Source organism: Colletotrichum fructicola (genome assembly GCF_000319635.2).
Source record: "Colletotrichum fructicola Nara gc5 chromosome Unknown KSG_Nara_v1_contig01, whole genome shotgun sequence".
NCBI classification, from domain to species: Eukaryota; Fungi; Ascomycota; class Sordariomycetes; order Glomerellales; family Glomerellaceae; genus Colletotrichum; species Colletotrichum fructicola.
The window spans coordinates 7207273-7234888 of record NW_027094051.1 but is presented as its reverse complement, the minus strand read 5'-3'; the positions used below and the strand labels follow the sequence as shown (position 1 = coordinate 7234888).

The 27616-nt window shown below is 55.0% G+C and overlaps 3 protein-coding genes across 3 annotated transcripts; 2 read left to right on the top strand and 1 right to left on the bottom strand.

Moving 5' to 3' along the window:
- Positions 1–6: 6 nt before the first annotated feature.
- CGGC5_v002049 (putative SWI/SNF-related matrix-associated actin-dependent regulator of chromatin subfamily A member 3-like 1) lies at positions 7–3570 on the bottom strand (the record flags this gene model as incomplete). Its single annotated transcript, XM_032029090.2, has 9 exons — positions 7–105; positions 161–311; positions 364–549; positions 604–1728; positions 1777–1810; positions 1861–2087; positions 2138–2239; positions 2294–2922; positions 3007–3570. The coding sequence occupies 9 exons, from the start codon at positions 3568–3570 to the stop codon at positions 7–9; spliced, it is 3117 nt and encodes a 1038-aa protein (XP_031891237.2).
- A 1978-nt stretch (positions 3571–5548) lies between these two features.
- Positions 5549–8907, top strand: CGGC5_v002048 (Vegetative incompatibility protein HET-E-1; the record flags this gene model as incomplete). Its single annotated transcript, XM_032029089.1, has 6 exons — positions 5549–5869; positions 5940–6138; positions 6201–7331; positions 7382–7493; positions 7584–7850; positions 7905–8907. The coding sequence occupies 6 exons, from the start codon at positions 5549–5551 to the stop codon at positions 8905–8907; spliced, it is 3033 nt and encodes a 1010-aa protein (XP_031891626.1).
- Positions 8908–23007: 14100 nt separating this feature from the next.
- RSF2 (Respiration factor 2) lies at positions 23008–26784 on the top strand (the record flags this gene model as incomplete). Its single annotated transcript, XM_032029088.1, has 3 exons — positions 23008–23113; positions 23328–26651; positions 26699–26784. The coding sequence occupies 3 exons, from the start codon at positions 23008–23010 to the stop codon at positions 26782–26784; spliced, it is 3516 nt and encodes a 1171-aa protein (XP_031891627.1).
- Positions 26785–27616: the final 832 nt, after the last annotated feature.

Here is a 27616-nt window from a genome sequence, read left to right as displayed (position 1 = left end):
CCACATCTAGTCGTGCGACTCGTCCATTTGTTCGCGAGTGTCGTAATCCTCGTCGAAACCAATGGCGGCAAGGGTCTTCTTCACGCTCTGTTGAGAACTCATTTCCTGTAGCGATTCGTCAGCAAGTTTTGGCTTGGCTGTTCGGTGAAAAGATACATACCACCTCGACGGTTTCCTTGATGACATATCTGGTAACAAGCACCTTCTGGCCCTGGCCGAGGCGAATGGCGCGGGCAATCGCCTGATTCTCAACGCTCGGGTTCCACTGCAGCTCGACTATGAAGACGCGATTCGCGCAAGTGAGATTCAGGCTGTTCAAAAGCATGTTAGTGTTGCTTTTGAAAGGTACGGATGGGAACATACCCGAAAGCACCAGTGCCAGTCGTCATGATGAGAACCCTCTTCTCATCTTTGTTCGCGAAATCTCTGAGCATATCTTGACGTTGGCTAAGGGAGCAATCGCCGTCGATCCGGAGAAAGGGGATATTTGCTCTTTCTAGGTGTTGCGCTACCAGGTGCAGAGTTCTCGTCCAGCACGAGAAGATGATACTGAGAAACGTCAATAACCCTGAGATAGATGGTCTCAAGCACCTAATCACGTACCTCTTCGTCTCATTCAGGTCGACTTTGACATCCTCAATCAATGCCTTCATCTTCGTAGATTCCCCCGCGGCATTGAAGTAAACGTCATCGTCCCTCTTGGAGAGGGCTTGAGCCGGCGCATCAGCCATCTCCACATCTCCTGAGCCTCCGGGCCCGTCAACCCTCACGACAGGGACACCAGAAGGTAACGCACGTTGCGCTCCGGCAGACCTCATCCAGTTCTCACACACAGGGCAGTTCCTCGCTTGCGTGCTCGCCGTACCGGCAGAATAGTCCGACTGCTCGAGACACTCGGAGCAAAAGACGTGCGCGCACCGCTCCTCGAACTCGTTCCGCAGCCGGCTGGATCCCAGAATGGGCATCGGCTGGTGGCACCCATCGCAGGTGATCTCCGCATTCTGGCCAAGTGCACTGACGACGGCCTCTCGTTCGTCAAGACGGTACGCCCGACGGTGCCAGGAAAAGGGCTTCTGGTACGTCCCGTGGTTGCATAGGATCCGTAGCTGGAGGTTCGCCTGGAACAGCCCAAACTTGGAGCTCTTCTCCACCTCCCCGACTTTTTGCTTGATCGTCCGCATCAGGATCTCCTTCGTCTTGTCGTACTGGTCACGCTCTTTCGGGCTGAAATCCAGCTCCTTGGTGACTTCCTCGAGGCCAGGAAGCTTCAGGAGATCTTTAGTCCGACGCAGGCAAAGGGAATCAAGCAGTGTGATCAGCCGCTCTTTGACCTTCTGCGGTTCCTCTTCATTTTGCTCGAACGGCAACTCGATGTACCGCCGGAACTTGGCGGGCTCGTCAAACGGCTTGGCGCGGATGAATGCGAATAGGGCGCCAATATCCGAGAGCTTGTTCTGGATGGGCGTCCCAGTCAGGCACCAGCGGGATTTCGCGCGCAAATCTCGGCAGGCGTGGTAGAATGTCGTCGCCGGGCGGCGAATGATGTGGGCTTCATCGAGTACTACGCGGTACCAGCCGATCTTGTGAAGTAGAGAGGACTTCTTGTCGAATTCTGCCGAGAGGGTGTTGTAGGTTGTAACGACAATTTGAGAATTTTTGATCTTGTCAATGTCTTTCTCACGGCCGGGACCATGGTACTTGATTGTTTTCAGGCTACCTTGGATGTGTCTGGTGCTTGTTAGTCCTGCCCTCCGATGTCTTGGTGCGTTGGCTTACTTGTCTATCTCGTCGGTCCAGTTGTAAATGAGGACTGTAAATGTCAGCATCCATTTGAAGACCGCCATGCATATGTCCACCTACGGGCAGATGACACGACTACTAACGTCGAGCCAGAATAGGTAATATCCTTGGGTTTGTCATCGTTGCCGTTCTCCTGCTCTGCCCAATCTCGGCCACTTTGAAGAGTCTTGACAATGAGAGAAAGGATGGACAGGGACTTGCCCATACCCATCTCGTCAGCCAAAATGCCTCCGCCGCGCTCTTCCGGTTTGATACGCTGTTTGACGTTGGTGATTTTGTGGCGATACCTGGGTTTGTCAGCTCATGCATGCACTACGCGAGGTCGATGTGAATGTACCAATCACTTCCGTCAACCTTGACCGGCTTCCAAAGGCGATAGGGGTCCGGAATCTCACCAGACTCCCTCTGCAACATGAATCCGAGTGCCTCTTGCTGGTGTCTAGTGCAGGTTAGTGGATATGGGTCGATGAGTCTCGTCGAGTGATATACTCACATCAGGAGTTCGTTCTTGAGTCCCTCACCGCCACCCACCTTTTCGAGGTTCTTATGTGTATCCAACCTTTGGTAAACCTCCAGCATCATCTTTCTCAAATTCTCTTCTCTCGGTTGCCTCTTCGTCGCCCCGCCGCCATTGACCTCCCTCACAGCTTCGATGGCCATATCTCCAACCCCATCAAGCTGGAGCACGTGCGGATTGTCATAATCCACGTCCTTCCTAGGATGCGTCGGCTTTTGCAACCAAAGCTTGCCTTCAGATAACTTGTCGCCAACATATTGCGCAGTTCTCCTAGGTCCGTAGACATTAATGTCAACCTTGACCATCGCTTCAACGGGCTTCTTGGCGCGGCCAATGGTTTCTCGGAGGGTGACGGTCGGCGCGATGGGTTCGAACTCGACGCCAGCTCGAGTCAGCAACGGCGAGATTGTCTTGCCGGGTCCGGAGCGTAGGTAGCCGAAGTCGGTTTTGTCCTTGAAGGCGAGGAGGACATGATCTTGTGAATCTGAGAGTTCGAAGCGTTGGTATTGTGTCTTTCCTGCGGTCATTGCTGCTTGATGGGCAGCGACAAGCTTCGAGTCGATGACGGCCATTTCACCAATCAACTTGACATCCACATTGTAGAGCTGTTATTGTGAGTTGACATTCTTATCACGAAAGATGGTGAAGGGTAGATGGGATGGGATGAAAGTATGAAATATTTAGCATACCATCCCGTAGCAGACTTTGTCAAGGTCTTCATCCCCAGCCGATGAACATGTATCTGAGCCAGTGACGAGAGACTCGGGGTCCATAGAAGGCGAATGAGTGGCAGGCATAGAGTCTGCTGATGACCCTGAACCTGACGGCGACGGCTGGGATACGTACGATCCACCTGGCGAAGCCATCGTCATGTTCTGGTCGGCCCATATTTCAAGCTCCGAACCCAGGTTATAGGGGGCATGTTCAGTGCCGAGATTGAGGTCTAAACACGCCAGCTGGTCGGTGGGTTCGAAATGTGTGGCTTCGTAGCCGGAGTTAGGGCCGTTGGACAAAATGCCGTTGAAGAGATCGTTCATAGAGGAATAATCCTCGAGGACGGGGGTTTCGTGTGTGTAATCCATGCCCATCCCCATGCCCTGGAACTGGGTCTGGCGAGGGTAGTTTCCCGTGTAGTCGTCGGCGCTCTGGTACGAGGACCCTGAAATGGAGCCGTGAGGGGACATGAACGATGGGTCGGGGTATTGGCTGTGACCATCGTCATCTACATCGTTGAGAAGACGCTTAAGTGACATGTTGGTTGACGGGCTGGAGGTTGATGTTGACGGGAATGCCTGTCCCGTATGTTGGTGGGTGGTGTTCATGATTTCGTAAAAGTCCTCGCAACCAGTGCAGAAGAGACCATAACCAGATGATTGGGGGAATTCCAATTCAGTCAATCAATCAGGCTCGCGGCCTGAATAAGAGGCCGGGCGAACCACTTTTGAGCACATGATGGTCGGTGACGTGAGGCATCGAAGGCGGCTGTTTGCTGTGCATTTCTGGCGCGTCCTCAACGGTCTCGTGAGGCGCAGTGCGGACGATGGTTTGCGTAGTGCATCGTGCACTCCGAAGAACGCTGAGCTGTTCGCTCCCCGTCCCATAACGCCTCCCCCGCCGTCCCGTCCGCCAGGAACAGGAACCTAACGTAATGCATGGGAAGGGATGAAGGGATGGGGGGGGCAGCCCAGCGGGCATTAGCGGGCTTCGGGCTCGTGCGAACCACGAACCAACGGTACGCATGGTGGTCCGCAGGGCTCCGTACTGGCGTAAGGGACACCGGCACTCACAGTCTCCCGCCTGGGGGGCTGGTGTTTTTTCCACTTTACCAGCCCTGGAGCAGCAGCAAGTCAACGTGTGTGTCCTGTGCTGTGCTTCGGGTTGTTTGTGTGCGTGCGTCCACTGCTTGCACTGCCTCCCCGAGGAGCCGCAGCGGGACCACGGCCACATCTCTACCCCTGTCTGTCTGCTCTCACCGTCGGGACCTCCTAGGGGCTCCGCCACAGCACCGTATGAGGGCTCTCCAAGTTCCAGCACTACTGCGTATGCTGCCGCAGTGCCAGCGGTGGCCTCTCGGTGTCCCCCGACCGGGGAATCAAGAGCCTCAATGACGAGGGGTCTGTTCCCACTTGCCGATGCTTGTTTCTCTTGGAATGTTCGGAGAGGGCTCCGATCATGTTGGGGAAGATGACGTATGGTTTAGACCTCGTGCTGCTTTCTTTCATCTATCTTTCTCCGAGGATTCGTAAGGCAAGTTGTTGTATCTACGGTGAGTACCGATGAGAGACAAGATGAAGAGACATAGAGACATGGAGACAGACACAGACCCCTGTCTATTGACTCGGCGGTCACTAAGAAATCCAAGACACAAAACTGCCTGACAGCTTCAGAAAAGTACACTGCAGAAAGGGGCGGGATATCACCCCTCACGCATCTCCAATCCCCAAAGAGATCTCCTCAAATGCCCCTCATAAGGCTTCATAAGGCGTCCGGCGGGGGAGGGGTCGCGAGGTGGCCGGAGCAGCCCGCGCGTCTGCGCGTCCCCAAATGCCATGCTTCTCCTTGTGACTGCTGGACATGGGTGAAGCATAATGCAGCCCTTTCGCCAGTCTCCAGCCTCCAGAACGCAGCCCCATTCAGGGTTGTGCGGGTTCTTCTCGACTCAACCCCAGAGAAGTGGCTTGTGTGGACCGCAAGACATCATCAGCAAAGAGAATACGTGGAAAGATGGGGAGCGAAGCTCGCAGTGGCAGTGCAGTTCGGCTGCCTAGCGCCTCATGCCACCCCTGCCGATTGCTGTGTCTTTTCTTTACCCCTGTCCCTCAGGCGGGCCAGCGACATCATCAACACCAATGGGCCACCTCGTGTCCTCGACGTTGAGCTGACAGGGGTTGCTCAGACGGGGTAACATTTTTGGGATAGTACCGCCTGACTGGCTGCCTCTCTCTGTCTCTTTTCGAGAAACGCATCAGCCTCAATGATGTCGACTGCTCGGATGGTCCCGTTGTGCAAGATTGCGGGTTTCTCAGGACCCTTTCTTTCCAGCCCAGTCTCGTCTAGTTTCCTTCTTTCATAGCTTTCCTTCTTGGATTCTGCAATGTCTCGCAGCTAGCTCTTTGTTGTGTTGGCTGGTGAACTCAACCCAGAAAATTGAACCCACAGCAGCGGCATTAGGTGCAATCCACGGGCCCCGAGTCAGCAAACACCCCCGGAATCCCACCGGCGAAAGCAGCCATGTCTAACGGCCCCGGGCCCGGCAGCGTCCGCTACGGAGCGGAAGCCGGCTTTTTCGCAAACGAAGCCGAAAACTTCAAGGCAACTCTCAATACCAAAGATGCCGAGGATTTCGAGGACAGCAGCTTCGATCTCGTTCGCCGTGAGCTCTTTTCCCTGCAGACCCAACAACAGGCCACGAAGAACCTGATGAACATGAAGAGACTGCAGAGGTTTCTCGACGGGATGGCTGCTCTACAGCAGGTACTCACAGAGTTGGAGTTTCAAGAAGTGGACAGTATCATGGCATGTATCTGGGGCCCTATGAGGTTCTTCTTGAAGGTATGTCCTATCCATCGTGCCCCTTTGCAATTGTCAATTGGTCGCAAAGGTATTAACACGTTGTACTTAGACAACCAATATCAATGAACGGGCCTTTGACGACATCCTCGACGTCTATTACCGCCTCGGTCTCAACATTCCGCGATTCACCGATTACATGCATGTTTTCCAGTCATCGCGAAACGGCATCATGTGCCTGGTCAACACGTACAAGGATGTTCTCAAATTTCATTCAACAGCGTACAAACTCTTTTCTCTCCGAAGTCAGCGTAGGCTATCTATTACCTTCCTCCTCCCTGGCGCAACAATGTCAATCTAACTTGTTTCATAGTATGGGCAAAGCTTCACAGAGCGACCTGGAGAGACCTCAATCCAACCTTCGATCACATATCCTCAACCCTCGAGCTCCACACCAAATGCATACAAGATCACGGGTCTTTCATGCAGCAGCGCATGGACTCGGGCTTCGACGACCTGTGGAGAAATGATCCGATTCATAACCGCGACAATGAGTTCCGTGTGTACGAGAAGGCCTACAAAGAATCTCAGGGGGATTTCAGAGAGCGAGAAAAAGAACGCAAAACCCAGCAAAGGACGAAGATCATTACCTGGATCGCAGCATCAACCAGAAACGATATTCTCCACAAGTCATTCCAGAGAAAGCGCAGCGGCTGTCCGGAGAACGGCGAGTGGCTCTGGCACCAACACGATGAGGTCTCCAACTGGATGCGAGAAGACATACCCGGAGAATCGACAATCTGGATCAATGGCCCTCGAGGCATGGGCAAGACCATCCTCTCGTCCCACGTCATAGACCGCCTCGGAAAGTTCGCCAAAGAAGGTCCCGAAGTGCCTTCTAACACACAAGTATGCTACTTTTACTTCCAAGAAGATGACTCTGAAAATTGCAACTACCTTGGCGTCTTGCGAGGAATTCTCCACCAGCTCGTTTCATCGGCCGAGGTTCCTAGCGACGGCGTAGCCCCCGAGCAAAATATCGCAAATAACAACCTGGCTATACTACCCCTCTGCGAGGATAAAATCACGACATCGGGTGGTTCAACGCTAACCAACCCAGACGTTGCGACATCTCTGATCGAGGTTTTCTTCGAGAACACCTCGCGCCAATACGTAGTCATTGATGGACTGGAAGAATGCAAGACCACGGAGATCACCCAGACTATCAACTTCTTCACAAAGACGGTAGCAGCTTGTGAAGAATTGAATCAGGGACAGTTGCGGGTGATGTTCATGAGCCAGTCGAACAAGGACATTCGCAAGTGTATGGAGAAGAACGGTCTGTCGCCGAATTCAGGGGAGGTTGAGCTGGATGCAAAGGAGAATGCGGAGGACATCCGAAGATACGTGAGAAGCAAGTTGACTTCTGCGGACGGAGACAAGTTCAACCTCTTTGAACGGGAGAAGCAGGATATTGAAGACAAGATCGCATTCATGAGTGAAGGTGCGTTTCGAACGAACAATTCACACGACGGCAACTGACGAAAGCCTTAGGCCTCTTCCTATACGGCCATCTGGCGGTAGAGAATCTCCTGGAACAGCCCACCAAGGCACGCCTTCTTGAAAAGGTGAAGCCGGGAATGCTTCCGAAGGGTATTAAGGATCTGTACGTTCTCCCCTTTGCTGAAAGCTCCTGGCTGGCAATCCACAACGAGTGCGATTTCCTGCTTGAACCATGTAGCTGACAACACCCTAGATACACCGAACTCTTAGGAACTCTGAAAGATCGTCTCACAGAAAAGGAGACCTGGGATTTGGGGAAGCAGCTTCTAGGCTGGCTCATCTGCGCTCACCGCCCCTTGAAGTTGCACGAAATGGACGCAATTCTCTCCTTCGACCCAGACAGAGAGGTAGTAGACTTTGACCTCAACAAGCTTCGGACAGACGTTACCGACCTCCTGGGTTCTCTAGTGCAGGTCTTGCCCGGAGACAATATCCGCCTCATCCACTCCACGGCCAAGAAGTGAGTTACCACCGCATTATAGCTTCTTCTGACAGGACGCTAATAAACCCAAAGATACCTCGCCGAGACTGACGATTTTGACGCGAACTCAGTCCAATGCGACCTCGCGACCCGCTGCCTACGCTACCTTTCCCTCCGCTGCTTCGTCGCCAATGACTACGACGAAGGTGAGCGGCAAGAACATATCATTCAAGGCTTCTTCTCCTTCCAGGACTATGCGATGTCCCAATGGTACAGGCACATCATCAGCGTTCTTGAGAACTGCCGCTCCGTCTTCGATACCAATACCTCTCGTTTCCAAAGTCCGACCGCTACCTCCTTCCAAGTAGCCCTCGAAAAGTTTGTCTCCTCCCACGATAAAGACCTCAAGCCATTCCCCGAGCCCGATGTCTCCTCGGAACTCGACCACACATACATCGACACTTTCAAAGACCTTCACTCCATCTATCCTCTCCTCCTCCGGCTCTGGAACCACATCTATCTTCACCAGAAAGAAAGCACGGAAGAGCGCAATAGGGTCGGCATCGCCCGCCTCGATGACACCCTCAAGTCCCATCGGGGCGTCATCGAAAAGGAGTTCAAGCCGGACAGCAAGACGGTCAACAACGACACGATGGAGGACTACTACGGCCCCAACCTCTTCAAGTGCTCCCGCACCCTCTGCAAGTTCTTCCACCACGGATTCAACAACAAAAAGGATCGCGACTCCCACCAGAACCGCCACGACCGGCCTTACCCGTGCCCTCTCGAGGAGAGATGCGGCTTCGCGCCCGTCGGCTTCTCCTCCAACAAAGATCGCCAACGACACGTGCGGAACTACCATCCGGACCTCAGCGAAGCGCCGTCCGCGTTCCTGCAGATGAGCAGACGCGTTGAGTCGGCCAAATTCAAGTGCTCCATCTGCGATAAGAGCTTCACGCGCAACATCAATCTCAAGGGCCACGAGAGGAGTCACTTTGGGGAGAGGCCGTACGCGTGTTCTCACTGCGGCAAGGCATTCGCGAGACTGAATGACTGTCGGCGGCATGAGAGGATTCACACGAGGAATAGACAATGACGTGGTGATTCAGGCTGTGTCTGTGATTCGGAGCGGTGTTTGGAGTTTTGTTTGTTATCCAACGGGATATCTACAGGAGGGTATATAGGTAGCAGGTTCACAGCCTCGACTTTGTAATGGACATTCACTAGGATATCAGAGATATCAAAGATACTTTTGTTTTAACCCAGACTTCGAACAACGCTCAAAACATCGCCTCGAGTTCAGAGTCCTTGAAAATGACTGAGGGATACGGTGGATGGTTTGCAGGTGGCACCGGAGGCGCTGATGCAACCGGCCAGGGCACTTCCGGCTCTGTTCCCGTCAACGGTCCTCGTCCTGTTTAGACGGAACACTATGAGACGGATCACGGCCCTGTTTGTGATTGAGCAGTTTAGCATAGTACCCAGGTCATCGTGATCTAGTCATAATCCGTTGAGGGGAGTTATCCCTATGTACTTATGAGATGGCAGCAATTCTAAAGCTGGGAGCGTGAGAGTCGAACTTCTCTTAGTGACGATGCTGTGCCCTCGGATGTATGGCAATCATGAGAACCAGAACATCTTGAAAATGCCTCACTTGATTCACCACCCTGTTACGTTGGCTCTGAATTGGCCTGGCTTGACGCTTCAATGCCCTCGTGTTCCCACGAAGACGATCAACGAAGTCGTTGAGCTGACAAACCATCACAACAGCGATCAGCGGATGGCCAGGCCAATCCAAGATTTTGTCGAACCCCAACTACCGATAACCTCCGAAGATCAACTGAACCAAGATGCAAGATCGAGACGAGGGCCCTGGTTCTCGCTTCGCCCGCGCCACAGTCTTACCATGCCACAAACTGCCATGACTGCATACGAGGTTGCACATTTCAACCGAGCTAAAGCCGTGGTGCCGAGAGCGTTCCAAGAAACTCGCCGCAGGATCGGCGCCGATCGACATCCCGAGGCACGGCCGGTGAGCATGCCTACGGGGCGCCGTCACCACCGGCGTGCCCTCCCACTGGTAGCGTACCACCGTACTCATCAGCTTGCCCAAGTCTTCCTGACTTTTATGAGGTTCGGGCCACGACGGAGACAAGCCGGTGCCAGGAGGCGGACCCAAGCAGTCACCCCGGAAGCAAGAATTGAAGACCGTTGAGATCAACAACGGGGCGTTTGGAAGTCAAAAGCTTGTTGCTTTCACGATCCCAACGATGAAGGGCTCGCCAATCATCATGTTGCCGGTGCGGCGGCAGTGATTCTGCGGGATATTCTCCGTCCCTGAAGAATTGCGCTTCGACGCGCAAAGAGCCGCGCCCGAACAAAGACCGCCCGCCCATCATGACTCAACGTGGCGTGGTAGAGCGGACGTTGCGAGGCGGTCGAGTCCAGGAACGGCAACCCGCAGCGTCGCCGGCCACCAATGATGGTCATAGTTATTTAGCAAACATGGCGGACATGGCCCCGTGGCGGTCGCCCAATTGCGCCAGACCTGGTTCAGCGATTGCCAGAGACAGTTGGTCCTCCTTCACCTGCGTGTCGTGAGCGCCGTTTGGCTTAGCGCGGATGCTAGCAGCGGCGAAGAACAATTATCCGTGGCATAGAACGATGGCCTTGGGTCGGCATCCTTTGTGTGTGGGTGTGGGTGTGTGGGCCGGAAAACTAGAGGCACAATGAAGCCACAGCGTGCTTCTTGTTCCAGAAAGCGCGCTGTCAGGGCAAGAGGGCCAATGATAATGGCTGTGGCGAACGATAATTGTCCAGAGCTACGCTGTGTTTTAGCCGAGCAATGTGGCGAGTGCATCTCAACACGATGCGAGTTGAAGAATTTGCAGACGATCTGTGTATGGTGGACAATGTTGGTGATGACGAAGGTCGTACCGAATTGGAGTGAGTTGCCTCATTGCGCGCGGTGACGCAGGATGGGAGCATTTGTCCAGACTGCCTCTTCCTGAATGACGCCTACGATGAGACCAACCTGCCGGTAAGTGTGGGAGCATTGAAATGTGTGTATGGTGTGTGGCAGCCGTGACGATGGGCCAAGCCGATTGCTCCCATCGGATAAGCACCAATGTTCTGCTCCTTCACACAACCCATTCCCACTTCCCGCTGCCCAACGTCGGCTTGTCCACCTAGCATCGTCATATTTTCAGCTGTCGTTGGTTCCAACACGGTGTTGAGGAAACCGGGCCCCATTGCGACGGGCACGGAGGCCAGAGCGCTCGGCGGTTGGGGTTTGCCTGGGGACAAGCGGAAGAATCGGCACTTTGATCAGCTCTGGTCCGTTGGAACGTCCGCCGGCAACCGCATGTCGGGCGGGTCCATGGCTCGGATTTCTAATTCCAACCACCCGCAGTAGACCATGGTGCTGCGGTAGTCGGACTTGGCGTTGGTGTGACTACGTTGGCTTCGTCGTCGTTACGGAGCTGGTCGAGTCCGACTGGTTGCTTTCTGAGTCGAACTTGGCGTGTCGAACCGGGAAGGCAGCTGTAAGCTGTGACGAAACGTCTGGTTCGGTTTCCGTCGCCTCTCATTAGACGATTTCATGATTAGATGGATAAGCCCTGACAAACCAGAGGCGAAACAAAACTGCGACCCCGGCGGCCATAACTGAGAACGTGTCTGATAGACCAACCAAGGGCGAACCCCGACGGGACGACGTCACCGTCACGAAACACGATGCGAGTTACAAGCAGATGTTTTTGGGAACAAGCAGCATGAGGTATGCATGCAAGCGGCGCCGACAGGAGCTATGGGCGAGCTTCTCCAAGTCAGCGAGCTCCCAGACCAAACGGCGGATGACTGCCGAGGAACAAGACCAGGAGCCTATGTCCTATTTCAGCTCCATTCCGAGGAGTAACACCCATTCTGCAATTCCAGTCCATCAGCCCAATTGGCCTGAATGACTGGAGCAATAATTGAAAGGAAAGGACTGGTCGGCAAGTAAGAACGAGGCCGAGATTGCTTTCCCCAATTCCCGAAGATGCTTGCCAGTCGTAGCTGGTCTGAGAACAGACAGAAAAGTCCGGGGTAGACAGGGATGCTGCCCGCCCGGGGTTCATGCCAGGGGTGTCAGGTGCGCACTCTCGGGGATGACGGCCGGCTACATTTGAAGGAGCCAAGACGCCCTCCTGTTCCTTTCAACTCGATGGCGTTGGAATGAGTTGCTGGTCTGTTCGATTTGGGGTAGGAGTTGGGGACTTATGTCCGGGGCTGGGATGGCTGGCAGCTAGCTCGGTTGGAGAACCATTTCACATCGTTGATACTTGCCGTACCGTGTGAGCCTTGGTCTTTGAAGGGAGCCAATGGGCAAGCTTGGATAATCTTGAGGACAGCGACTTCCATGCCACCCATCCATCTTCGAAGTGTGAGCGGATTTGGGGTCAAGGTGTGTGTGTGTGGCCCTAGTTGGCCATGCAGGGTTCGAGAAACGTGGAGGGGGATGGTGGGCAGCCAGACGTGGTCCAGGAACGCTGGCTGTCGTTGCCGATTTGTCACTGGCGCTCGACACCGTCAACTCTTGAGGCAACCCGTCAATATTGACGTGATAGGTCGGGAACATTGGGAAGAAAAGGCAACCCAAACGGACGAAGCTGCAAAAAGGCAGTTTCCATCCCGTCAGTCGCTCGACCAGGGAAAAGCCGACTGGCCATCCGATGGCGATGGGTGGATGGACGGATGCCCTCTTGCACAGCCTCAACAATGTCCCTGATTCTAAGTGCGTAGCAGTGACAGGTCCAACTCGAGATCAGTGTGGATCGGCAAAGGGCTCAAAACAAGACGGATAAAATGAAAGCTCCCGTTCCAGCGCCTGCAGCACGCTGCAGTGGACGTGGTGGCATATGGATCTCGGCGGACCAGATGCATTTCTCTCTTTCGTCGCGGCATTGGTCGGAGTCCAGAAGTGAACGGAGACGCTTCTTGTTCCTCCAACCTCAGTCAAAAGTCCATGGTGGACCTCTGCAGCCGAGCCAAATGAGTGCTGCTTAACAGTATTAGAAGCAGCGTCCAGGGGAAGGGTGTTTTTGCCGCTGGGGTACTGTCGCAGAAAACAGTTACATCTCCGGCCTGCGGCTAGGATAAAGTCCGCCATCGCTCGATTAGAGTAATTTGGGGAAAAGTTGGAGAACTGTGCTGTTGTCTGGAGAAGCTCTGGTGTGCCGAGCAATGAAGCTATGTCGTACAGACGGCTGATTCGATAAGCTGTCTGATGCCGGGGGGAACTAGGCCTCTCCTGCAGTGCCTATTCTCCGTTACCCGGGACAAGCTCAGGTCTGGCAAGCAAACCGTTGCAATCCAGGTCGCGAGGAGCGTGTGGAAAGCTGTCGATGCGCCTCGCCGTTGGATATAAAATCAATCTCTCGTCTAGCGTCCGAGGATGCAGCACAACAGCACGGAATGGACAAGCTTCAAAGCTCGGAACACCAAGAAACGCATGAAAACACGCTGCTGGGCAAGCTTTCTCGCCTTGTCCAGCGGAAGCTCCGCAGACAATCTGCCAGGACTCATCGAGGCTGAGGTACATACGATGACTACGGCAAATCCTTGTAGTCGTTCCACCGACCTTCAACACAGCACCATGATCCATCCCCACACGGTCGCAGATGGTGCGTGGTACGTGCTGAGATGTTTGATGCTTGTCTTCCGTCGGGACCCCTCCACTTGACTGCGGAAAAGTGCCAAACGGTCGCGCCTCCAGATCGGCGGACAAAGTCGAGCTGTCGAGAGCTAGCTGGAGAATATGTGACAGCGCTGAGAAGGTGCGAAGATCCAAGAACGGGTGATTGACCGCCCTGCATGCAGTTTGAAAAATTAATATTGAGCGTTGTGGATGGGATACGCTGGCAATTAGGTCGCCATGCGACGTTTGTCGAGTGTGGCATCTGGCTTCAAACATTCGGACTAAAGGTATCCGTTCCTGACAGACGAGAGACGAGTCACCACCTTTGACGTGGTTGGTGAAGACACCAATTAGGCATTTTTACCCTCGTCGCCATCATGGGCCACAGCCTGGTGTCGCTCACCGTCTTCTCGTGAAGGGCCCTGGACCCAGTCGCTCGGTGAAGTTTGGTGTCTGAGATAGAACAGCCGCAGCGGTATCCCGTGATGGATGCCGTGAAAACGCTGACGAACTAGAGGGCGCCACCGGGAGGGCTAAAACAGCGTGCGTGTAGCTGTGCTACAGCTGTATGTTTCTTACCTCCGGGCGAAAGGCACAGGGGCAGAAACGACTCAGAATCGACTCTATAAGAACTTTTCACTGCTTGACTGCGACTACATTGGCACACTGGCACAAGTAGTCTACGGCTTGTCAAAGGGATAAAATGTCCGTAGATTTAGGGCAGCCATTGTTTCGATGACACCAAATCCCTGAGATGACAAGTGGTGAACGAGGTCACAAGGACAGCAGACGAGGGTGTGCAACAGGGGTGGCATGTTAAGCCGTTGATACCCCATATCGCTAGGCTGGCCGTGGTGCCCTGACCGGTCCGGGCGTCGTTGTGGGCAAAAGCGGTAGCTTTGTGTAGCGTGGGCGCTGTCAAGATAATGGCGGCATCGCCGGCGTCTGTGTCTGGACGCCCAGCCGTTTCTATTGCTGGGATGGCAGCAAGATTCGTTTCAACGTTGTGGGCTGGACGACGCAGAGCAGCAGGCCTTCCAATCTCGCAAACCAGAAGACGTGGGCGAGGTAACCGAGCTCCGAAGAGAGTTTCGACAGGTCTTGCGCTGGGCTGGCATAGGCACCATCAACTTCAAAGTCCCACGGACGGTTTACCGGAAATCGCGCGTAGCAAGCCCTCAAGCCCTGCAACGGGTCTGGAGACTGACGGGTTTCCTCCCGACACGACCTATCGTTACCAGGAGGTTATTGCGAGGGTCCCAGAGGGTCCACAAAAGTCCACCCGGGCGATTCGCTGGCGCGCAAGGAAAAGAGGATGGCCAAGCCTCTCAACCCATTGACTTGCAGATAGGGATCATTGCGCTTTCCCGTCGTCCAATTCTGGTCCGCAACCTCAACGAGCTCCACCGACGTAACAGCAGCGTGTGAAGGTGTGCAGGCCAGACCCCCGGACCATGTCGCTAATGCACAGTGGAATGCGAACATACACAGACACTGTCCCGAGGTACACCGCGGGCGGAAGACTGCAACTGTCTGCCAGTACCTGCGATGGTCCTTTCCTTGCGTCTCTGGGATCAAGGCGGCTGGATAAGATCGCCGGGTCCGTATGGGTCTCGACTTGTCCCTCTGCCGTTGGCGGCGTTATTAATAGCGTACTGATCGGAGGTTTTGATCTTGCCTCTGAGGCTCGCCTCGCCAATGTTCAACTTTCAAGCGGCCGACAGCTGTACGCAGCCTGTAACGAGCTCGCGTCCCGCGGAAGCTTTTGCTCGCTCAATTCAAACGGCAACCTGCTCCGGCGGGTTGACCATACGTCTTGCGCCGGTTTATGCAGAGAGAACCGCCCATGCTTGTTCATGGTTATCTAGCTTGCGGGCTGCCGGCGAGACTGAGATGCGCGATTGACTCGATGTACTCTAGCTATCCGTAGCAGCGGGCAGTAACATCAGGCAATTTCTGGAAGCTTGGAGGATGCGAAAAGGACCCAAGTGTATCCCGTAAGATGTAGGCTGCACCAGTGACTTGCAGAGCGATGTTGCTCTCCGTTTAACAGGCTGACATGGGTAGGTGATGGCTTGTGTAAGCAAGCACTCAGGTGAGAAGATCTGACGCTGTGACGCAGCTTCTTGCGGACCGGATGGATCTGGATCGCGGGTATGACCAGAGCCCAAGACAGGGCCTGCAACCTACCTTAGCTCCTGTGTGACTCTTATTCTTTTGTCGATTAAGAAGACATGGGGTTCTGTATGCCCGTCGCTGTGTCTAGGGATGCGTCCGTCTGTGCTATTGGCGCACAACAACGGGCGGCGACGACATGTGGGCATCTGCAGGTTAGCGGAGATAAGTGTGGCATCAGTGCCTCGCGTCCCCTAGTCTGCCCATTGATAGCGAGGCAAGACCGTCATCGTGTGCGAAAGGGTTGAATAATGCGATTGTGACGCGAATTGGCGAGAGCGCTGTTGGCGGTTGCTGAGAAGTGACAGGACCATGACGGACCGTGGTCGGGTACTGAGGCCGCGGGGTGACTGTCTATCCGTCACAGGGGGTGCTCTGGCGATAACCACGGGCAGCGTCCGATATCGATGTTGACGAACGAGGCTCGGTCATTGATGGGAGGAAGGGCTGAAAAAAGAGCCCAATCACCGGGACGTAAGCAGAGACGAAAGCGAGGTGAAGTTCGGTGTGGATGAAGCCGGGCTGGGACGTTTCCTGCGGAAGGTTTCGTCATCTGGTAGGTTTCTGATCGGTACGACTGCTACGTCGCCAAGCGGAAGAGGTAAATTGAAGTGAAGTCAACGTAAACGCTCCGTGTGGCAGTTTCGTAGCGAAAGGTTCGGTCTGGTAGGGCGGCAGCTTTGGTAGTGCCTGTGCCTGTGCCTGTGCTCGTGCTCGTGCTGCTCCAGACGAGGTACATGATGCCCATGCGGCGAAATATCGAATGCTTTCTCCACGGAATGGCAGAGTGGCCAAATTGGAACTCCGCCGCATCATGCGGATATCTGGAGATGACATGCCAGATGCATTGTCTCTTCTCGGTGCAGAGAGCTGGCACAGCTGATGGAAAGGAACTCGGACGGTACCAAGTACATGGCCGGCTGTCTGTCTGTCACTGGCTGGCCGCTGGTGTGCGGTTGAGCGGCGTCCATTGGACAGCGGGCTGATTGAAGAACTGGTGATGGTTGTTGCAGTTGCAATAATTGTGGCGACGACGACGATGAGGATGGGGATAGCGACAGGGACCTGCGGCGAGAAGTGGATCGCGGCCGTGTGAGGGAAACGCCGTGGGTCGTGGGTCGTGGGCCGCAGGTTAGCCCTTGGCCGTCAGCGGCGTGAAGGTGACATTGCATCGGCGTGCGGACGATGAATTGAGGTCGGGACGGTCGATGGGAGTCACAGACAGTGTGGAGGAAGAAACCCCGGTCTGGAGCACAGATGGGCGAGACGAGAGGCAGCCCTGGTGCCCTGGAGCCCTGGAATCAAGGCAACAGGGGTCAAGCAGTGGCCCCAGCTGCGGGCAGGTGGGAGTTGGGGAAAGGAAGGAGCCACGCTCGACTTTTGCACACTGTACTTGGCGAAGTGGGGTGAGACCGTGCCCAAGGAAGGTGCCGTCCGACGACAACTGCTCTTGCTCTGCTGGCTGGCTCCTGCTATTGCTGCAACTGCCACACGCAGTGGTTGGCCTGACTATGGCGTACGACTGGCAACTGCGACTGTGCAATAGCAACTGCAGGCAGGCGCGGATAGGTGAGGTACCTCTTACCTAGGCAAGAAGGTAAGGTAAGAAGGACAGCTGCTCCTGCTGCGGCTGATACTCGAACATCAAGCACACCAAATGACGAAAGTGCCTTTTGTGACGTAGACGCCTACCTACCTTACATGTGCGCATATTACCTTACATAGGTGCTCTACTTAGGTTGTTCTGGCTTGGTGGCTAACAAACTGCAGCTGCTGCACTTAGGTGCACTTTCTTTGCTTTACACTACCTCATGCTGGGTGGTTGCTCTTGCTCTTGAGGTGCAGGCTCGCAGCGTCCCGCAGCAGCGCTAGGGTGCAAGAGGCAGGGCGCCGCACATGCTGTCAACCATTCAGGAAGCAGCTCGCAACAACGCCCCTGCCCTCTCTGGCTGCGCAGTAGCGGCGGGCTCTCTCGCAAATCGATCGACTCCAGTGCCATGCTGCCCGATTACGGCATGTTGCCCTCTGCTTCCCGTCTGACCATGTCGTCAGGTTCTTGCGTCGGCCGTCTCTCGTGCCTCTGTCGCTACTGTATCATCTAAGGTAAATGGCATGTTTGCCGAGCCGTCCTCCTGAACCCTTCACACCTTATCCGCCGCCTCTTATTGCCCGGCCTTATCCAATCGAGACACGGACATGCCCAGCGGAACGAACCACGCGCGTCTACAACCTGTCGTGCGTTATTATCAAAAATAAGAGCCCAGCCCGCTGCTTCAGCAAATCATACATGCCGAAACAATTCCACGGTGGACCTCGACGTCGGCTGGACCTCCAGATACCCGACGCGCTGCTGCAGTTGTTCTGCACCTCGCCCGTTTCTGTTCGCATGCTGCAGACCAGCAATAAGCAGACGCAAGCAATCCGAGCATCAAGGACGCAGAGCATCCAATATCGACACCACCCAGACGAACCAGCCCATCAGTCGGCCAACAACCTTCATTCCAGACGATCTTCCAAGTCTCCCCAATCCCTGTTCCACACGCCAGACAGCCCACGGCTCGACCCCGTCGACGGGCAGCCCGTTCGCAGTCTGCATATCGTCCACTTTCACCATACACTCGCTACCCGCTGAACGGCCAGAGTTGACTGTGAACTGACCTCACCTCGCCTCCTCAATCATACCCTGCAATGACCTATTCATAACGACGTCTTCACAACTCGCCAGGCTCATAATATCCGAGATTTTGGAGAAGAAGACGACGAGGAGGTACCCGATTTCATCACGTCACCATCCGATGACCTCGACATCAGCCCTGGCTCCCTTCCCTTGATGGACAGCGCTCCTACTGCCGACTTCAATGATCCCTTCTTCAGCGCCAACAGCCACAGATGACCTGATGGCGACACCTTGTTCCCAGCCTTCATCCATCCACTGCGATATCTGCGTTCACGACGTCGCCGCATGGAGGTCCCATGGCCCGAGGTACAACGACTTCCGCCCGGCTCCGCAGAGGACGAGGTACCTGCCCAACCCGGCTGCCCACGAGGCGCTGGGCTAGGTACGGAGAACCCTGATCGGCGCTGTTGTGGATGCAAGTACCAAAGTACCGCAAGCTTCTTGTCTTTCACAGGTGCCAATTGCAGCCACTGAAATCGCCCGTTTCTTTTTTCTCTTGCTGCGGCGCTGCTCGTCTTGTTTTCTTCGACCAGCCCTAGAGTCCTAGACTACCTACGGAGTACTTACCACAGCTCCCTGTCTCGACCTCCGGCTATCGGTCTTCAATCTGTTGCTTCGGAACCATTCGCCGTCTTCCATTGGCCAAAGCTGCCTGCCGCAATTGTCAGCATGTCAAGCCGAGAGAGCGATTACGGCCCACGCTGCTCGCTTCTATTTCGCAGTTGCGAGCAATTGCGCTGGAACATCAGAGCTACGTCGTTATCATGCTGCAATAACCAGCAGCGACAATTATTTACAAGACCTGTACGAGAGGGTGGTATTGTGCCGAGCAGACCGGGCCCAGAAGGTGTGCTGTATCGATTGAAGGTACAGTATCCGCCACGCTATGCCACACCAGCAGCCGGCCTCCCGAGATAACCAAGCACACCTAGTCGCTGTTCTTGTCTCTGATCCGGGGCGCAAAGACAGCATGGCAGTCAAAGGAGCTTCAGGGCACGCTGGCTGTGCAACACGAAAGCCTCGCATGCTGCGTGCTATGTTCTGGCTTCCACGGCACACTGGCATGGCACCTCATACACCGTCTTTGCTTCGGATCATGTCCCAGCTGAGCACCAGCGGGAACTCAATTTCACAGCGGACGCTGGGCCCGAGCAAGGCTTGGCTCACTTCTGGAACAACCCCGGGCCTTGAAGCACAAGACGGGATGCTCCATCCAATCCACCCTCCCGAGAAGCCAGCCAACGACAGGCCAGGCATGTCGAGTGATGCGACTGGACGCGGGCCACTCTAGGAAGCCGTGTGCTAGCATGGCGGGTACAGACACCTTGAACTCCGTGCGGATAGTAGAGACGACGTCTCAGAGTCCCAGGTAGCGGCATCATCTTTGCCTTTATCTCTGAATGCTTATGAATCCCAGTCATTCTACACAAAGTGGGCGTGATATGGCAAGCGTGAAGATGACGACAACGCCGACAACGATGAAGACGCAGGGCTCTTCCACTTGTGTTGGCGTTGGCCTGGGGAAACCGGCGTATGTACAAGCCAACTGACAAGGTCAGTCGAAGGGCGGTGATCCCAGAGGTTCTGGGTGAAAGGCCTGGGGTGGCTGGTTGAGATGCAATAGGAACGGCTTCGTGCCGGCCAAGCAGGCAAAGTTTGTTTGGCCAAATGATTTCCTTTTTGTTCTGCCTCATCTCTGCCCGCTGGCATCAATCAAATAAGCTCGTCGAGGGCCTTCGCGTCGGAATACCGTCCGCCTCAGTGCCGAGACGTCCGACCCCCGATACAGCTGTCGCACGTCTATCTCGCCATCGACCAACATGATAAGCTACGGCACGGACATAGGAGCCCTGACCTCGAGCTGGAAAAGAGGCCCGGTCAGCATCGGTATCGCTCTCAGAGCTTGCACACCCCAGTAATAAGAACAGAGAACAGACCTCTCCACGCAAAGGACAAGCATCTGACCCGATTACGTAGCACAGAGCTGTCTCTGGAGCCTCTCTGAAGTCTGGAGTTTTCAGGCTTCAAGCTTCAGGCTTCAGGCTTTAACCGCCTTATTCCGCGCTGCCCCAATTATCTTGCAGTGTGCTGGGTCGTTTGCAGCGTGCAACGGTTCCCCAACCAGCCTCCCCTTGTTCTCTGTGCCCCCTGACCAGTCTCTTCTGGGAGTTAGCTTGCCCGGGCCTCTAGCCTTGTAACATGAATGCGGGAATGATAGAGGAATAGCGGACGACAGCAATGCCTACCTGACCTCTGACTACCTACTGACGAACGGTATTATTTAGGTCGGCAGGGAAGGGTAGAGCAGAGGGAAATAAAGCTTACGAAGTAACGGAATTCCAAGCAAGATGGAACGCGGGAGCGTGAGCTAGCAGCAGGCTAGGGGAAAAGATGCAAGGTCAAGTGACTTTGGCCAACTGGAACATCAATTTGCATCCGTTGGTAGGGTGCCAACAATAGTAAGGTAGTACGTGATACGTCCGAAGAGCCGATGCTGGGTGACTGCGATGGGCGTCGCAGCCTGCCTTGCCTAGCTTTGATGGCCTGTCTGATCCTGCCGCTGGCTCTGTTATGCCTTGTCCTGTCAGATTCCCATCCAAGGCACGAATGCATCGAGCATCCAGTTATTGCAGTCCCAAGCCCGGTCCAAGTTTCGTCTCGCCTTCCTCGTGACGAGCGGCCCCTCTATTTTGACACAGCCCACGCAGCGGCGTAATGAGCGAGCAGCAGCCGACGCAGGAAGCGAGCAGCGAGTCGGGGGAACACTTTCCTTTTTACGCACAATATAGATAGAAGGCAAAGAAGTGATCCTTTATTTGAGTGCCTTATGTGACTAAGGGGAAGGAAGGCAGGCGCAGCTGGAGACAGCCCGACAGCAAAGTGAAAGAAAGAAGGCAGGCAAGAGCCACTGGGTTGGAGGCAGGTAAGGTAAGGCCGGGAACATGGCCTTCCCAGTCAGGTGGCGGCGTCGCACTGTGGTCGGGTACATCTGGCAGGTATCGCTGACCTGCTGGGGCCAGCTGGACGTGGACTGGCCAAGTGTACTGCGTATTCGTAGGTAGGCACCTTAGGTGGACGTGGACCGGGGCGAGCTAAGGCATACGGAGGACCCACCTTGCCTCACCTCCCGTCACCTTGCCTTTTTGCTCTTGCCTCCTGCCTCTCTGCGTTTCTCATGAATCTTTCCCAGTCTCTGCCATCCCACTGACCGACCGACAGACCCTGCTTCCTGCTAAGGCAAGGTAGCGTAGCGTACAGACGGATGCAATGTGCTAGTGCGATTTGTGCTTTCCCTGCCTCTTCTGCACAGTACCTACCTGCCCACGTACTGCGAAATGAGATGCGCCTGTCGATACCTACATTGCTAAGGTACCTACGATACCTTGCCTCGACGTACCCGTCCCACATCCCATCGCAACCTCATCCCAATCGTGGCGGGAGACGGTACCTCGAACTAGGTACCCGCCCACACCCACGCCTGTGACCCGACCTTCACGCACACAACGCACACTCTCTCACACACACATCCAAGTAGGTATTCGTACCAAGGTACACCTTCGGTCGCCCTCTTTCTCTCACATTCGCCCGCCCGCCCACCAAGAAGGCAGTGGAGGCAGGCAGGGGAGCAGCAGAGAACTGGAGGGACGTACCTTACCATAGTACCTACCTTACCTAGCTGCTGCAGACCAGACCAGACCACACGAGACAGACAGACAGACGGCCAGACGCAGGCTCCCCAGGCCCTGGCCCCAGTCAGTCCAAGTCCCCCAGTCGCAGTCCATGTCCACGTCCAATCCCGGCCCAGTCCAGTCAATCCAGCAGTAGGTAGCAACAGCAGCAGCAGCAGCAGCAGCGTCTCCCCATCCTTTCCTTCCCAGTCAGTCAGTCCAGTCCCGGCTGGTCCACTCACTCACTCGCTCGCTGGCTCGCACACACACACACACACACAAACACACTCACACCTACCTCACTCGCGCTTTCCACTCCCAGATGCGCCGGGCTGGGCTGCGCTGCGCGACCTGACGGCACTTTACCTAACAAGTACCTCAACTTCCCCTTCCCCTTCCCACCACGACCTTTTTGCTCCCCTCCTACCTTTCTCTTTTTTTGCTTCTCCAAGCAACTGCTTCGACCGGTGGGAATTGTTTGTTCGACGAAAGCCTCAAGGCTGCGACCAACACAGACCAAACTTGATTTGCTGTTCCTCGACTGCCTTCCTCGTGCTTGGAAATAGCATGCGACTGTCGGCTTCAGACAACAACTTCTCCCTCTTGTCTCTACCTCTTTCTCCCTCCCGCCACTACTAAACGCCGCCTCTCCCCCCACCACCCACCATCTATCTACCTATCTACCTCTCTTGCCCACCTCACCACCTTACACCAACCAATCTCAACCTGAACCTCGACCTCGACCTCGCCTTCCTTCAACCTCCGTCAGTCAGTCTCTGGTTTGGTTTCGCACTCTCGCTTGCCGCTCCTCACTTGCGCACTCTTCCGACCACCGCCCACCGAGCTGCTGCGCCCACCCCAAAAAGGAACCTCCTTCCTCCCAACCAACCACCCCTCCATTCCTCCTTCACGACGAAAACGACCGGGAACGACAGGCGAAAAAAAGAAAAGGCGATGGCCATGAATGATACGGAAATTAAGGTCGAAAAGAACACAAACATGACGACCAATTCCTCTTCTCCCGCCGCTGCAGCTACTGCTGGCGGTGCTGCTGCTCCTGCGGCGGCTGCTGCCAACGGTGCTGCCCCGGCCACCGAAGATAGTGGTATGAGTCGCACCTGCACAATTGCATTGAATCTGCACTGCACAGCACAGCCCACCAACACCCCTCCAAACCTGCCCCTCCTGTTCCCACCCGCGTGTCCCGCCATTCAATCCCATCACCACCACCACCACTGCATCGTCGCCTCTCTTTCCCTGAGGAATGCCATGCCACCGCTGAAACTGAGCTGACAATGAGTTCTTTTTGGTCCATACAGCAGCAGCTTCTACTATTACCGTGAACACGAAGACGCCTGCCAATTTTCCTCCCCCCAAAACCGACAAGCCCCGCCCTCATGTGTGCGCGACTTGTCAGCGCTCCTTCGCCCGATTGGAGCATCTGAAACGCCACGAGCGCTCCCACACCAAGGAGAAGCCTTTCGAGTGCCCTGAATGCACGAGATGCTTCGCTCGTCGCGATCTGCTGCTGAGACACCAGCAGAAGCTTCACCAGACGACCACCCCTTCTTCGCGCCCCCGCAATCGCCGTGAGAGCGCCAGCGGCGTTGCGCCTGGAACGAGTCGCGCCCGCAAGAACAGCGTCGCTGGTCCCAACGCTGCTGCGGCTGCAAACGCCGCGGCTTCCATGCGTCCCAGAGCCAACACCATCAGCCATGTCGACCAAAATGCCATGCAAATGATTGCGGCCGCCAATGCCCAGGTAGCGAGGGGCATGCCGCCTGGCACACACAGCCGTCACCCTAGTTTGGTGGGCTTGCCCGTGCACAACATGGACTTTGGTGGCATGTCAGCCGCCATGGGCCAGCGCGGCATGGCTCACGGTTTGCCAAAGCTCGAGACGCATGGCATCAACAACATGGACTTCAGCGGCTTGCGGACCGCTCCGCCGATGGCCGTGTTCAACCCGGACTTCGACTTCGAGGGGTTGTTGTTCGGCCCGGGCTCCACCATCAACCCTAATGCTCTCCACTATAACGACTCGCCCCAGTCCATGGCCTTGGATCAAGCTTCGCCCTTCCATGGCCTGACCAGCGACATGTCGTCTACTCAACTGGACGACAGCTTCGACTGGTTGACCGGTTTTGAGCATCAGATGTCGTTTCAGGGTGCCGACAATGCCGTAGACGGATCCAGCCCGTCCGCCATCAGCACCACCAGCCAGAGTGGCATTAGCGATGTCATGGTGGACGGCTCCAACCACCCCCCGGCTGGCACCAGCTCCATGTGGCAGCCGGCCGTAATGGGTCCTCCCCAGGTCCCGAACCCTTTTGCCCTGGACATGAATGGTTCCGTCTTTCCCGATCTCATGAACGGTGCCCCCGTGTCGCCCCAGCCGTCTACCCAGAAACTCAATGATGCCTACTTTTCGACGCCTCCCCCTTCTCTGAGCTCTTTGAGTCCGTCCATGGTCTCGGGTCTAAACAACACCCAAAACCTGAACCAGGCGCTCAACTTCAACAATGCAGGACCCGAGACCCCCTCGTCTCTCAATGGCGGAAACCATGGCGTCTCGCCTGTCTCCACCATCACGGATACTACCCGGAGTGCCATCGTCGGTGCCCTTTCGCAGTGCGCTCCTTTTGGTGGACGGAGATACTCATTTGCGACCCCAAGCTCGCCGTTGTCGCCAGGATTTCAGAACACAGCCAACAGTGTTCCTGACCATGTAAAGAATTTACCTAGCACTCAAGACTTACAACGATATGTTGGCGCTTATCTTCGTTACTTCCACCCTCATCTGCCGTTTTTGCACATTCCCACTTTGAATTTTGAGATGCCGCCCTCCGCTACCAACCGATCCAACAGCGTCGGTGGGAGCGGGTGTCTCATCCTTTCCATGTCTGCCATTGGCGCCTTGTACGAAATGGACCATGTCCAATCTCGGGAATTGTTTGAGATGGCCAAGAAAATGATCCAGTTGTATCTAGAGGAGAGGCGGAAGGCCGATGTGAGAAAGGCAGACTTACGCAGAACTCCAGCATCCGAGCCGAACTCTCACAGCCAGGAATCCTCAGTCCACACCCCGGTCTGGCTCGTCCAAGCCATGCTTCTCAACGTCGTCTACGGCCACAATTGCGGCGACAAGACAGCCAGCGATATCGCCTCAACCCATTGTGCAGCCCTTGTCAGCCTGGCTCAGGCTGCCGACCTCCTCCGTCCTATTCGTGTCGAGTCTAACGAGACTCATGACACTCACATGCGTGATGATGCCAACTGGCCCGGCATGCGAACGGATTCTGAAGAGCAGGCCGAATGGATCCAGTGGAAGACGATGGAAGAGCGCAAGCGCACCCTTTATGTTGTCTTCATCCTTTCCAGTCTCCTAGTTGCAGCATACAACCACACGCCCGCACTCACCAACTCGGAAATTCTGCTTGACCTGCCATGCGACGAAGAGTTCTTCTCCGCTGAGAGCAGTACTGCATTTGCGGCAAAGGGTGGCATTCGCGCGGCCAACCACAATCGGATGACATTCCACGAGGCTTTGGGGGAGTTGCTGAGGACGAACGAAAAGCAACAAAAGCAGAAGGCTTTCAATGCGCAGCAAGGATTCGGGCCAGGAGTGAATATCCACGACATGCCCACCAGCGACTTGAAGCCGTCTACGTTCGGATGCCTGATTTTGATTAACGCGCTGCACAACTACATTTGGGAAACCCGACAACGCCACCACAACAAGGTCTGGACAAATGAGGAAACGGAAAAAATGCATCGCCATATCGAGCCGGCCCTCAAGGCGTGGCAGGCGGCATGGGCAAGCAACCCGAACCACAGCTTGGAGCGACCGAACCCCTTTGGCCTGGGCCCGCTATCTGCCGACGCCATTCCGTTGCTTGATTTGGCCTACGTTCGTCTTTTTGTAAACTTGGCTCGATCAAAGGAGAAATTCTGGCAACGCGATTGGGACGCCATGGCGGAGGAGCTCTCGCGAGGTAGCGAAATTGTTCAGCACGCCGAGCACTCGCCCGCCTCAAACACTGAATCAAATGGCACAGACCCTTCTGATAACTCGGTCTCCAGCTCGGTCTTTGCCGAATCGCCAGCCACGCAGTCCTCATCCCCGGAATTCTCTTCGGCAAAGTTTCCACCCCCGACCCAAGCCGCTCCGCAGCTCACCAACCGCTCTACGTCACGCAGAGAGAAGCACCTAAGGAAGGCCGCCTTCTACGCCGCTGACTCTCTCGCGATGTCCGACAAGCTTGGTGTTACTTTTGCCGATTTCTCCAGCCGCGAGCTGCCTCTTCAGTCGGCAATGTGCGCTTTTGACTGCGCTCAGGTTTTGGCCGAGTGGGTCGCGACTCTGCAAGATCGCATCGGGCGATATCTGGGAATTTTAGGTCAAGATGAAGTTGATCTATCCCAAGTACCAGCAATCATGCTTCTGGAAGAGGAAGACGTGAAGTTGTTGGGCAAGGTTCAGGAGGTGTTGGCCTCGGCTGAGATGAAGATGAATTTGGAAGTCGTCCAGGGTAGCATTGTGGGGGTTGATGCTAGGATGCAGATGGACGATCATACAGGATACGCAGCCAAAATCCTGCGTGTCACAGCTTACATGCTCGATAAAGCTGCTGTGTGGCCAGGTAAGTTGCTCCAGTCAGTCGGGACGACCTTTTCTAACCTACTACAGTCACTCATCTCATGGCCCGATGCCTCGAGACTCACGCTACTCACATGAGAGCCCGAGCCGAAAAGTCTGTCATTGCATGCGAATAAACAAAAGGCCAATTGGAAAGGGGAGTCAATCGCGAAGATCGAATCACGATGACAACGTTGAGAACTGGATGTGGAGGATCGCAGGCGAGAACTCTGCCTGCAGGAAAAGGGAACGAAAAGTCCGGTGACCAAAAACAAAACTTGGAAAAGGATTATCGAAAAAGAAGGGGATGATATAAGAAATCGACGACAAAATACCCTAACGCTCTTACGGAAAAGAAAAAGTACACTTGTATGACGTTACGACATGTTCTCCTCGCGAGGGAGCATTCTTTCGAGCTGGCACGTTACGATGCCACGCACATTTTACGTTTACGCTGACGCAGCGACCCGGAAAACAACGGAAACGCGAGCATAATTGCTTGTCTTGTACATCAAAAAGTTCTGCCACAGCCTCGATGGCCCAGTTCGTATACGGTCTCTCATTTGGATTGGGAAACCCGGGCTACTATTTCTCTCCCTGTTGCATATAGGCTTCCTTGAACAAGGCGATTCGAGGCTAGTATGGACAGGAACTGCTTCATTTTGGGGGGTCGGAATGGCGTATTATTTTCTTCAATTCTTGCGCAACCCACAGCACCGATTCACAAGGTCCACAGAACCTCCCTCTGTGGTCCTTGAGAGTCGGTCGCGTGGGTTTCAAGCGCCATGTTGGGTTGGGTGCGGCCGCAAAGAGCTGCAGTCAGTCAACTTTTGAAAACATTTGTCTCGACGGATACGGACATGGAAGGAAGGACTCGATCAACTCGGGCGGGACTCGCAATCTTTGGGTTGCTATTTTGAATGGAATGGATGCACTAGGTTACGGTGGGAACAGGAATTACGGGCGGTC